This window comes from Bombus bifarius, unplaced genomic scaffold, assembly GCF_011952205.1.
Source record: "Bombus bifarius isolate JDL3187 unplaced genomic scaffold, Bbif_JDL3187 scf7180000007970, whole genome shotgun sequence".
In the NCBI taxonomy this organism is placed as follows: domain Eukaryota; kingdom Metazoa; phylum Arthropoda; class Insecta; order Hymenoptera; family Apidae; genus Bombus; species Bombus bifarius.
Window position 1 is genome coordinate 1,108,984 of NW_022884356.1, and position 12,660 is coordinate 1,121,643.

Genomic DNA, 12,660 nt, shown 5'->3' on the forward strand with positions numbered 1-12,660 from the left:
AATTGGTAAAACACGACGCGAGCTGCTGTCGGAGTCGCAGACATGGTCCGAGCACCTGTCAGCGGTTTTAGTGCTACTGTCTGAGCGATTAGAGGTGCTGGTAGCAGAAGCGTGAAGCAACGTACTTTTGCGTGTTTCGTGGTGCACGATAGAGAAGAAGCTATCGAAAAACAGACTCTTGACTTTGGACCTTACCTTCTTCTCGTGCTTTCTGTCTAACGTACGGGGCGACCTAGTAACTACGTTCTCCGTGGCAGCTATACTCTGATCGCCAGCGGTTGGTAGCGTGACGAAGCTACCAAGGTCGTTCGAGCGAACGCAGGGCGAGGCCACGATGCTCGTAGCGCACGAGTCGCGACTCCCGTCGTCCCCGTGCACCGTCAAACCACCGTTATTATCCCTGCCGATAGTGCCGTTACGTTCGCGTTTCGGCTCGAGGGTGTTGTGCTTGCTGCTTCCGGGCGTCTTGTTCGGCGGAGGATAGACAGGGTGGCACTTGGTCACGGGGACGAAATCGGGCGGACAGTCGACGGCCACCTCGCGGTAGGTTTTGCCGCCGACCACCAGAAAGCTACGATCGACGTGCTCGAGATCGGTGGACGCGTCGCTCCTCAGGGTAGAGTAGCCGCTGGAGATCTGCTGGTGCCTCTTCTTCTTGGGCCGCTGCCTCGAGGACGAGGAGAGGCTGCTGCCAGATTCGATTCCCAACAGATCGTCGCTCGATCCTGCTCGTATCAGCTCCTCCACGTCCAGACTCCTCGTCTTCGCCTTCAGCTTCCCTCTGTCCTCTTGACGCCTCGGTTTCGACGATTTCACCGATTTGCCGGATGCAGCGTTCGGTTCCGACGACTTGGCCAATTCGCTGCCACGTTGGTGCTGATGTTGATCCTTGCTACGGCCAGGGGACGACACTCTGTCCTGCGGATCGCGCGGAATCCTCGGAATCGCGCATTGTTCGTCTATGAGCCTGGTCAGGTCGGACACCTCGTCGGATCTCATGAGAAGCCCCTGTAGATCCTGCAGATCGGCCAGACCGTAGGCAGGATTGTCGAAGGACGTGGCGTCCCTGGTTCGGCCGAACAGAGGCGCTACTTTGATCTCCGGCACCACGGGTCTACACGGCGAGCCCAGATCTATCCTCCTAGCGTCGTAGGTTGGCGAATCTTTGCCACGGTTTTTCGCGTGTCTCAACACCAGGCTACTGTCCAGCGGAGCGGTGCTGTCCGACCTTCCCGAGGAGCTTCTCGGGCTGGCCGAGTCGTCGCTGCAGGTCTTCAACATGGTCGGATAGTCCTCCTTGGCGAATGGATAATCCTCTTCCACGTCCACGTCGACGCTCGACTCCTTCTGCCCGCTGCTATCCTCGTTCACTCCTTCGTCCTCCTCGTCCTCCTCGAAATCCTTCAGATTCCTCTTCAAGTTCTTCAAATCCGGCGAACTCAACGCCGACGGACTCCTGTTCCTATATTTGTCCGTGTCCAACGCTTCCTTCGAAGCTTCTCTCTTCTTCTCTCTGCCGCACTCGTCCTCGTCCTCGAGGTTCTCCGACTCGATCTTCAACTCGATCTTCAGCATCGGCGGCTGACCGTTCGTTCGAACGCACTGCCTACCGCAGGTCGCATCCGTCACGTCCGTGCAATCCACGGCCGACACTATTCTAGCGCGTTCGTCGACTTGGTTGGTGCGTGGTGGCGATTTAAGGGTGTCGTTTTTAAGGTTTAGGGAGAGGTCGAGGTCGCTAGCGCTACGGGGACCACGAATCTCGTTCCGATAATCGGACGAGCGGTTCTTTACCTTGTTGGGATAGGCCTTCTGTAGAAGGGTGTCGGGTACGTCGACTGGTAGCTCCCGGTGAGGCCCTAGCCCGCCAGGAGCCCACATCTCATCGGGACCCAGCCCTTCCTGCGGCTTCTGCTGCTGCTGCTGTTGCTGCTGCGAGTCCGTCACGCCACTGCCGCTACGCCTTCGAGACCTGTCCGCAACAAAACGATCAGCTTGTTAACGATTTTCGATGCGATCAAACCCTTCCAACGCCTTTTCTTCGAGGCCTCTCGCTTTTCTTTTTTCTCCTCTTTTATTTTTCACGCGACACACGCGCCGCACACTCTCGTCTCGACCCCGCGCGAGTTCGGCCACGCTGTTGTCTCGTGAATAGAAACGACGTATTCAGCGAACCCACTCGCGCCACTTTCGTGGAACAAAGTGGCACAGCAGCAGCTTGGAGACCCGAGGGTGGTTGACACCGATTTCCAAACGATAGCGATCTTTGTTGTACTAATTTTAGACCTTCGAACGGCGTCAACCAGCACGTTGAAAAACGAATGACAACTACGAGTATCATTGGCGAATTATCGACCGTTGTATTTTAACGTTTTACCGACAGATAGCCGATTAATCGGTTTCTCGTCGCCAACGCTTACCGACCGATAACTTATTAATCTCATTATTTGAGCGGTATTTTGTTATTTATTACCAAGGTATCTTGCTCAATTACGTCAGTCGCGTTGCTTTGTAAGCTCCCACAGCTTTACACCAATTTGAGAAACTTGTAATTCGCGATGAACGAAAAGAATGGTTTTGAAGAGTCTAAACCGAAACAGAGCCGGCGCCAGGGAGAATCTGCGCCCTGAGATGCCGGTCGGACGTGCGTACGCTGTTGAACCGGTAGCGGTCGGTAAAGTGTTAAAGCGTCTTTCTGTTCGATGAACTCGCGATGGATGGAGGATAAATCGCGATATGTGTTCTTCTTGCGGGAATTTTGACAAACAATTAAATAAATCGAAGTATCTTCTTCTCTTTACGCGTCACAAATTTGTTCGCGCCTGTGGCTCGTTATAATCGAGCTTCCACGTCCTAAAGCCCTCGTCACGCTTATTTTCTTCTGTAGGATCTACCGGCGTGGAAGATAATTTCACCTAACGAGACGTTTGTTGTCTGAAATTGAAGAGCTTCGCACACGCGTAAATATTTGAATACGTCTAGCGCGAAGCAAATGTCCAATTTTCTATTTTCGTTCCTTCAACCACTAAAGTGTCCCAAGCTGCGCCGCCGCTTGTAAAAACGCTGCAAGAAACCAGTTAATAAAAGTAATTTATTTCGAACAAGGTAAAAAAGAAAAAGAATCAAACGGGAAAGATGAAAACAGGGCGTGGATAAAAAAGAAAAGGTAGAGCAAACAGCGAGCGGGGTAACACCTAAGTAAATATGTTTAGCAACAGCGAAAAATTTGCTGGAACAACGAATTACCGAAGGTTTAGCATACGGTGTCTACACGCGATCAAATTACTGGAAAAGCGGTGCATCGATGAACTTTTATGGGAACGCCTGGACGTACGGGACAGGGTTATACGTAAACTACGGAAGAAAGGAATTAACCGACTGAAGATAACGAGTTATCCGAACGCGTTTCTTACGTGTAATCGAGGTCAACTGAAATTACAGCCACTTACCGACGTATAACGATAATTTAAACCTAAGATCCGCACCTTCTCTCCTGCACGCATTCTCCTTAACGATCGAGAAAAACTTTCTTGCTAAACTCTTTCGTCGTAATTAATCGTCGTTCCGTTTAAATCGTTCAGGCTCGCGTTCTCCCCAACGAATGTTCTTTCTAATCTCCGTCGATACGCGTATCGACGGATTCGCCGTCGTAAAAGCTTACAAAATTTCTGCTAAGAATTACAAATTGGTCACTTTGATCGTCCTAGTAATCTTACTATGGTTCAGTTATCTCGATTAGCCTGGTTAATTGTCAAACAAAGAAGATTAGGTCAATGCTAATGCACACACGCACGCAGATATTTCAGGAGCACTACTTTCTAATCTATATTCACGTGTTATTATCCTATGAAATCATTTTCTTTCATTTGCAAGCGAATTCTATTCGACAAACAAACGGCCAACTGGCGCGAACGCTCGAATTTGCTTCGAACGACATCTCGGTGAAACGTTCGACGCTCCTTAGAGCAACGACAGCAGGTCCATCGTGGGAATATTAAGCAAATAGGTAGCAAAGATTAAGCTACTCGAATATCCGTGGAGAATACGAGCAATCAACGCGTCACACGTCCCAGGCATAACGTTCACTCGATTAAACTTCACAGCGGATCGTTGCAAGTTCGGAGGATGGACGAGCGACGCTTTCTCGTGCGGCGATCCTTTTCCACGCGCAAACATACGTCAGAAGTGGCGTTAAAAGGAGGCGTGCACACCTTTGGAAAAAAAGGACGCAACGCGTCGTTATAAAAAGATGAAAACTTGCGGCAGCGCGTGTCGAACCTGCGCCAACAGAATCTCCGTAAAAGTGGAAATTTACGCGACACTGGCCACCAGGCAAGGGGAAATCCCCGCTCCTTTTAATTTCACCCCTTATAGTGCACGCGATACCATGATAATTACAAAGTGTACTCGACAAAGTCTACGCGTGTTCCTCGAGTTTCTCGGCCAACCTTTAGACGTATTGACATTTAAAACGGCTGACGCTTCACCCTGACGTCGGAACGCTGCTCGTCCGATTCCCAGCGACGATTACACACACGCCACGACGTGTACGTAGCGAACCGTGGAATTTCTGTCGCAGCTTTCGCTCCAATCTCCATTCACCGTTTGTCTCATCTAAGTTGCTCTGTTCTCTTTCAAGTTTTTATGGAGGCGCGCGAACTAAGCGCCACGCAACTCGTGACACAGCGATACGAAAGCGAGCGGATCGTCGTAGATCTGCGGTGAAAAGCAGGCGACCCATCGTGAGCCACCGGTGGCTCACGAAAGTAGCTACGGCGTTCCGAGTTTACGCAAACTTCTTTTTTCACCGATAACGTGTTTCTCGGCCACCATAAACGCTAAAACTCGTCGCGACGCATCGATACCTATCGTTTCATCTCGAATCTGCCTCAGTTTACCTTCGCGTTGCCGATTCTTTTCAGTTTACCGCGCGTCTTTCAAAATATCGGATTATCTTCCAATTCCCCGTATTTATTCTTTGGTGTGTTGATTATAAAAAATGAAAAATCGAGGAGCAACTATAATGGGTCGGCAACTAAGTGATTGCGGATATTGTCAATGACACCTAACGACAAAATCCGCAATCACTTAGTTGCCAACCCGATAGAAGGAGGAGAACAGAGATGAGAAAAGTTTGAGAGAAAAGATGTGGTCAAATCGAGGGAGATTTTCCAATTCCGCGATTTACCGAAGAGAATACGAAGTACGGACGAAGCCAGTGATCGTAGAAAATATTTCTCTACGGATTCTGCTTTTTAACACATTGTTGACCGTTCACGAGTTAACACTTTGACTACCACGCCGAAATCACATGTTTTCGCTGAGGGCGCCACGAGAGTTTTATTATGATTCAAAGCATATAATGGCGAAATAATAATAAATCGATGGTGTAAGACAACAGTCTTCCCCAATGGACTGTTCATCTTATCGATGGTCACGGGTGACCACACTCGAAGATGGTATCCCGCTGGGGTTAGCCATCCACATGTTATTTAGCAATTGAGTTAGACAAATTTACCAAATGTCCAGCTGAACAATTTGTAAAGTACAAATTAAATAATAAAACAAAAAATTTTGTGTGCTACACTAGATTAGCCGCGTAGTAGTGACACACATATATGAGTATCAGTGTGTGAGAGTATGTACGTGCACAGCGTCTCGTAAAACAGACGAATGCAACTGTTCCGTTGGTAATGTGGTATAGAAGATGGTGAGACAAAGAGAGCGCTGAGACGCGTGCAAATTTATATCGACGAATATCTTGTGCATCGCATATTAAATAAATCTGAAACTATTTTCATATCAATTCTAAGTGTAATCTAAGTGTCCCTATACGTTTATTTCGGCGATTAAAACACTCTGATTGCCACGTCGAAATCACATGTTTCGCCCAGGAATCCACGAGAGTATTTTTATTATTCAAAGCATATAGTGGCGAAATAATAATAAATCGATGATGTAAGACAACAGTCTTCCCCAATGGACCGTTTATGTTACTGATAGTCAAGGACGACCATACTCGGAGATGATATCCCGCTGGGGGTAGCCATCCACATGTTATTTAGTAATTAAGTTAGACAAATTTACCAAATGTCCAGCTGAACAAATTGTAAAATACAAATTAAATAATAAAACAAAAAATTTTGTGTGCTACACTAGATTAGCCGCGTAGTAGTGACACACATATATGAGTATCAGTGTGTGAGAGTATGTACGTGCACAGCGTCTCGTAAAACAGACGAATGCAACTGTTCCGTTGGTAATGTGGTATAGAAGATGGTGAGACAAAGAGAGCGCTGAGACGCGTGCAAATTTATATCGACGAATATCTTGTGCATCGCATATTAAATAAATCTGAAACTATTTTCATATCAATTCTAAGTGTAATCTAAGTGTCCCTACACGTTTATTTCGGCGATTAAAATACTCTGACTGCCACGTCGAAATCACATGTTTCGCCCAGGAATCCACGGGAGTATTTTTATTATTCAAAGCATATAGTGGCGAAATAATAATAAATCGATGATGTAAGACAACAGTCTTCCCCAATGGACCGTTTATGTTACTGGTAGTCAAGGACGACCATACTCGGCGATGATATCCCGCTGGGGGTAGCCATCCACATGTTATTTAGTAATTAAGTTAGACAAATTTACCAAATGTCCAGCTGAACAATTTGTAAAGTACAAATTAAATAATAAAACAAAAAATTTTGTGTGCTACACTAGATTAGCCGCGTAGTAGTGACACACATATATGAGTATCAGCGTGTGAGAGTATGTACGTGCACAGCGTCTCGTAAAACAGACGAATGCAACTGTTCCGTTGGTAATGTGGTATAGAAGATGGTGAGACAAAGAGAGCGCTGAGACGCGTGCAAATTTATATCGACGAATATCTTGTACATCGCATATTAAATAAATCTGAAACTATTTTCATATCAATTCTAAGTGTAATCTAAGTGTCCCTATACGTTTATTTCGGCGATTAAAACACTCTGATTGCCACGTCGAAATCACATGTTTCGCCCAGGAATCCACGAGAGTATTTTTATTATTCAAAGCATATAACGGCGAAATAATAATAAATCGATGATGTAAGACAACAGTCTTCCCCAATGGACCGTTTATGTTACTGGTAGTCAAGGACGACCATACTCGGAGATGATATCCCGCTGGGGGTAGCCATCCACGTGTTATTTAGCAATTAAGTTAGACAAATTTATCAAATGCCCAGCTGGACAATTTGTAAAGTACAAATTAAATAATAAAAAAAAACTTATTTGTCAACCCAATACATTTTGCACAGTACAAATAATACGTCTAAATATTCTCAGATTCGTTTCACGTTTCACGAATGTAAACATGATCATCGTGTCCCCTCGTGATGTAAATACAATTTCGAAAAGTTTCTCGTGACTCAGCTATTGAATACCCGTGGGAATTTTTTAAAGTCAAGGAAAGACGATCTGTGCGATTATTCGCGAAGAGAATCGAAAGGGAGGAAAAAACAAACTGTCCGGTAAAAAATACGGTGTGCAGTGTCTAGAGGAGGAATTTGAAAGCGACGTTAGAAAATTCACAAGAATGTTCTCCCACCGGTAGCCTGGCATTCGTACCTCGGCTATTACCGGTCGAACGAGAACGGCGTGAATAACGCGTTAGAAATTTCAGCCGAATATCAAGGCGCGAGGTCATTCGATCGGATTCTCGATTGTCCGCCCGTTGCAATTACAACTATCGTGCTTTGACGCCTTTGATTCCTAGTACGATGCAATTTTCTCTTATTCGACGAACAAAGGGTCCACAGCCACCTGAACAGCCACTTTTCACCCGTGAACAACCGAGAAATGGTTCGCCTAAACGCGCGTTGATCGCAACGACGATCATCGGTGGCGATGATCGCGTTTTTTTCTTTTTGTTTTGTTTAATTTGTACTTTATAATTTGTCCAGCTGGACATTTGGTAAATTTGTCTAACTTAATTGCTAAATAACACGTGGATTATTTGATGGATGTGACTATTTTATTTCTTTAGTGAGGTCAATGGGGTGTTTTCTTTTTAGTCTTCGCGACTCACTAACTATAACCAATAAACTATCAAATTTTCGACGATCCTAACGATTTGGTTAATCATTCATAGTGGGAGAAATGCGCGGGGTCGTAATACGACAGTTTGGAGAAATGAAATCATACCACGGTGTGGTACATTACATGGTACACGGCGTGGTACATTACATGGTACACGGTGTGGAAATTGTTTAAAATACATCAAATTCCTGGCTGCGAACGTGTTCGTGTGTTATGGATTCTGCAATTTCTATCTCAACTATCTTATCGGCTCTGCAATTACGCGTGCCACGTACGGTGACAAAACCGGCGCTTTTATATTTCGCACAGCGTATTACGTGTTTGTCAGTTTAATCGCAACCTTGAATTTCGTAAAATCGCAGAATCTACACGGAAGAGTCAACGGCGGAGAAAACGTCGAGCGAATCCTTGGAATTTCCTTTCGTAGCTACGATGCAAAAGAACGGAATTCGACGATGTAAGTTGATCGGAGAAGACAGCGAATAAAACGTTGCGTTGACACAACGTGCCACCTTAATGGATTAAGCTGCGTTCCCACTGAAACAACGAGAAACTTCCTATCGACGTTGCGCGTTTCTCGAAACAATTGCCGATTCTTCGCCGATCTTTCTCCGTGTTCTTCGCGTTTCTGTTGCCAGTGACAAACGTCTCTTCTGTTGTCTGTTCTCGTGCAAATGAAAGAGAACGCGAAGAAACGCGCGGCATCGCGTCGCGACAGAAACAAACGTTTCTTCGCTGTGCACGGAGTTTGTCGATCGTTTCGCAACGCATTCGCGTATGGACAACTAGATGGCAGGAACAAACGTCGCTTCGAAATCGAGACGAATAGCAAACGTTCCTCCGATTAAGTCGCTTCAGCGTGGACTAAAACGCTCCCGCGAGTTGATATTTGTTGGGTAGCGTTAGGAACATGCGGTGACAGCAGGAAGATCTCCTCGTCGTTGCTGGAGCGAAGACGTATCGTTAAAAGCACAGGGTGCTTTTTTCAATTCGGACGTTGTATTTGATCGCTTTTCTTCTTTCCAGAGCACCTTGTCGTTTATTAGCGACTTTTCCTGTTTTCACGGCCCGAGACCGATAAAATTTCGCGTCTGCTCGCGGAACTTTGCTCGTTTATTTTCGACGAGAAAGAAAACGAGCGGAGTACGTAGTTTGTTCAACGTCCTCCAATTTCCTGCCTTTGAAGAAACTCCGTGAAACCTCTGCGCTCCGTATCGCATCTTCCACGAGGAATAAAATTCTTTCTTTTCTTTTAGTTTACCATTTAAATCTCGTTATCCTCCGTGCAATTTTACAAGCTTCGACTTCTAGGCTTGTTGACCTTTCGCGCTTAGATATCAAGCGAAGCGCTCGACGACGCAAGCTGCGATTATTACGTCGACTACAAAGGAATATCGTTTAACTATCAAAGTGGAAAAACGTGGACGTTGTATCGTTTGACGTTTCTCGTTTCCTGCAACCGCTTGCGAGCAACCTGCAACGATCGAGCTTATCGCAAGCCAAACGAATCACGTTCCACTTTGCCAATTTCATCTTTTATTAATCTCTGGATTGCGTGGAATATGTCAAGGCCGCGCCTAACGTAGGGCGCGTTAGACGCGTTTGGCGCAAGCCGGGTTGCGCTCTTTACGGGGCCACATCCTATTGGGTTGGAAACTAAGTGATTGCGGATTCGTCAATGCCACCTAATGACAAAATCCGCAACCGCTTAGTTACCAACTTGACCGCGAAATTTAATCAGACCTCGTAAACGATTACGCCCATGGCCACCAAAAGTATGAACGCATTGCCGACTCGGTTACACGTAGAACAATTATCGGAGGGCAAATTGCAAAGTTTCCGGAATTGCCGTTGCGACCTGCTTTATTCGTAACTGTTATTGTCATTCGACAAACTTTTCAGTCTGCCCTCGTGTATGAAGAAAAGTTTTCTACGTGGCGGAAGTGCTCGAGTACTTTCGTGAACCGTCGTACCAACGAATTCGAGGAACACGATATCGCGAGCCGTACGATTGAACGCGAACGTCTTTCTGTATTTTTCTTCTTTCTTTTTCTTTCCTTCAGCGTGGATCCAGTTACAAGGGCAAAGGAAGGGAGCGAAGAACAAGAGGTGCGACGATATTATGTACCGCGGCTCGTACCTAAGTGGCGACCACGTGAATTCACAGGCTGTACCGAGGTTGAACCGAGACAATGCCAGCAGGACAAAAGCGACAGAAAACGCGCACGCAATACCGCGGTGAGCCATGTGCGCGGCCGTCGAACGTAAACGAGTTCACGTGCTTTCTCTGTGCCTCTTTTCAAACGATCGTTTCAGGGAACGCCCGCGACGTTGTTCTCCTTCCTCCTTAAGACCATTCTATATAGATCTGATGTTCCGATGCATCGAACCGACGAATCCATTCAGTTCACACAATTAACCTTCGCATGGATGACTAGGTATTTATCGCTAGTTGCTGTAAAAAGTATCGCAGAATCACCGATCCGAGCATCGTCTCGCTCCTTCTTAACCATTTCAGGTCTAATCTCCGTCTATTCGTTCCAATGAACAATCGTTCAAATAGGAACGAATAGACGAGAAGATTTTAGTTCGTTCGAATAACCCTTGTTTGGGCAATTACATATTTACTCGTAGTTGCTTTAGTAATTTTTTATTTTCTTGTTAACATAATAATCAGCGTAATCATCGATCCAAGCGACGCTTGTTCCTCGATTTCGCTCCTTCTTGACTATTTTAGATCTAGTCGTTCGTTAGATAAAGTAGATAAAGGTTTAGTTCGTGTAGTTGATCTTCGTTTGGAGAACTAGGTATTTATTTCTAGTTCCTTTGGTAATTTTTGATGTTTTCGTAAAAATACTGTGAAATTATCGATTCAAACATTTTACTCCTCTTTAAACGTTGTGGACATGATCGTTCGTTGGATCAAGTAGATAAAGGTTCAGTTCGTGTAGTTGATCTTCGTTTGGAGAACTAGGTATTTATTTCTAGTTCCTTTGGTAATTTTTTCGTATTCTTGTACAAATATTGCGGTATCATCGGTCCGAGAATCATCTTGTTTCTTCTTAACTATTCCGGACCTTAATTTTCATGAAATCAAGTAGATAAAAATCTAGTTCATGCACTTGGCCCCTGGTCGACTAACTAGCTATCTATTTCTAATTTCTTTACTAATTAATTTAATTCTAATTGATTTCGACTTGCTTTTTGTTAGATCACCCCGACTGAAAAGTGGAGCTACTTTCCATATAAAATATAGTCGATTGACAAGCCACAAAGGCGTAAGATGTCGCCACCATTACAAACATAACCTACAAAACAAGACCAAAAGCGAATAAAAATAAGAAGGCAAATGAGAAACATTCGCTCGACTCGAGACTTTTCCTGCATCGCGATTCATCGCATTGCATCGTAGTGTATCGTGTTACGATCGACCAAGGACGCTATAAGGAGCAAGGAACAACGCTTGAAGGACTATGATCGAACGTGGTACACAGAACGACAAAAAGATAAAACGTATTGAGTGACACATAACGTGGTGTATGTACAGAGAGCGTGTATTACGTGCATCTATCTCTACGTGACTACTCCGACGATAGGAAACTCGACCGGCCTCTCTCTCTCTCTCTCTCTCTCTCGTTCTCTCTCTCTCTCTGTCTCTCTCTCCAGTCCCGTCTAAAGCAAGAAAACACGATATCTAGGCTAGTAGTCGGTGGACTACGCTTTTAATAGGGATTTACTCTTAAAAGGGAACACAACGAGCACAGTCTAGTCGATTTGACGGGGTACTTCTAGGAAAAATGGCCGAGACCGGCAAAACGACCTCCAACACGGCGTTCCTCTTTTATTTTTCCTAGTCGTCAACGCCATTTTCGTTTCGCGCCTTTTTCACGAGCTGCTTTTCCCCCCCTTCGTTCAGAGAAACTGCCCCTCTTTCCTTAACCCGTTTATTTCGTTCCGAAAACAGAAGTACACGCGCATTCGTACTCTCTGTTTGAGTGCTATTCCTTTTCTCGCTTTCCATCTGTATACGTACGTGTATATATAGGTATATATGATGTATACAGGGTGACCTATAATTATCAAGCGTGATTTTGTTCGGAGAAACTTTTGTTGGAGTTGTTGGTTCGATGAGCTTGACAAGTTCGTGCCGATTTTGAGTTGGACGGTAGTTTGGGAAGTAAGCTTATTTTTAACGTAACAGATATGGTATATTAAAATTTCGAATTTTAAATTCTACGATAGCGTAGTTTGAAAATAGATATTACTTTTAACGTAATGTTTACGTAATTTACAATTACCACTCTGCCATTAGTATAATCTGCAACGCACCGCAAGATAGCGCGCCTCTATGAATATTCAAATTTCCTGAATATTCAAATAAAGAAAACTACGTGTTTTGGGGAATTAAATGAGCGCAATGTGTGCGTCACTTTACGAGCCAATCGGAAGACATATTGACAATCAACTACATAAATTGAAAATTTTAAAAAGACGACGGCGTTTATAAACAGTTTTTAGTTTGCTAGAAAAGTTATAAATCCCGTCATCTCGTAATTTGTTTGAATATAGCA

At 44.9% G+C, this 12,660-nt stretch overlaps 1 protein-coding gene across 1 annotated transcript in view; it reads right to left on the reverse strand.

The window, feature by feature from the left end:
• LOC117211453 overlaps nucleotides 1-12,660 on the reverse strand; it is a 135,543-nt gene that overhangs the window by 19,665 nt on the left and 103,218 nt on the right. The window contains exon 10 of the mRNA XM_033455349.1: nucleotides 196-1,972. Within this exon, the coding sequence (XP_033311240.1) occupies nucleotides 196-1,972 (1,777 nt within the window). The remainder of the gene's footprint in view (nucleotides 1-195; nucleotides 1,973-12,660) is intronic.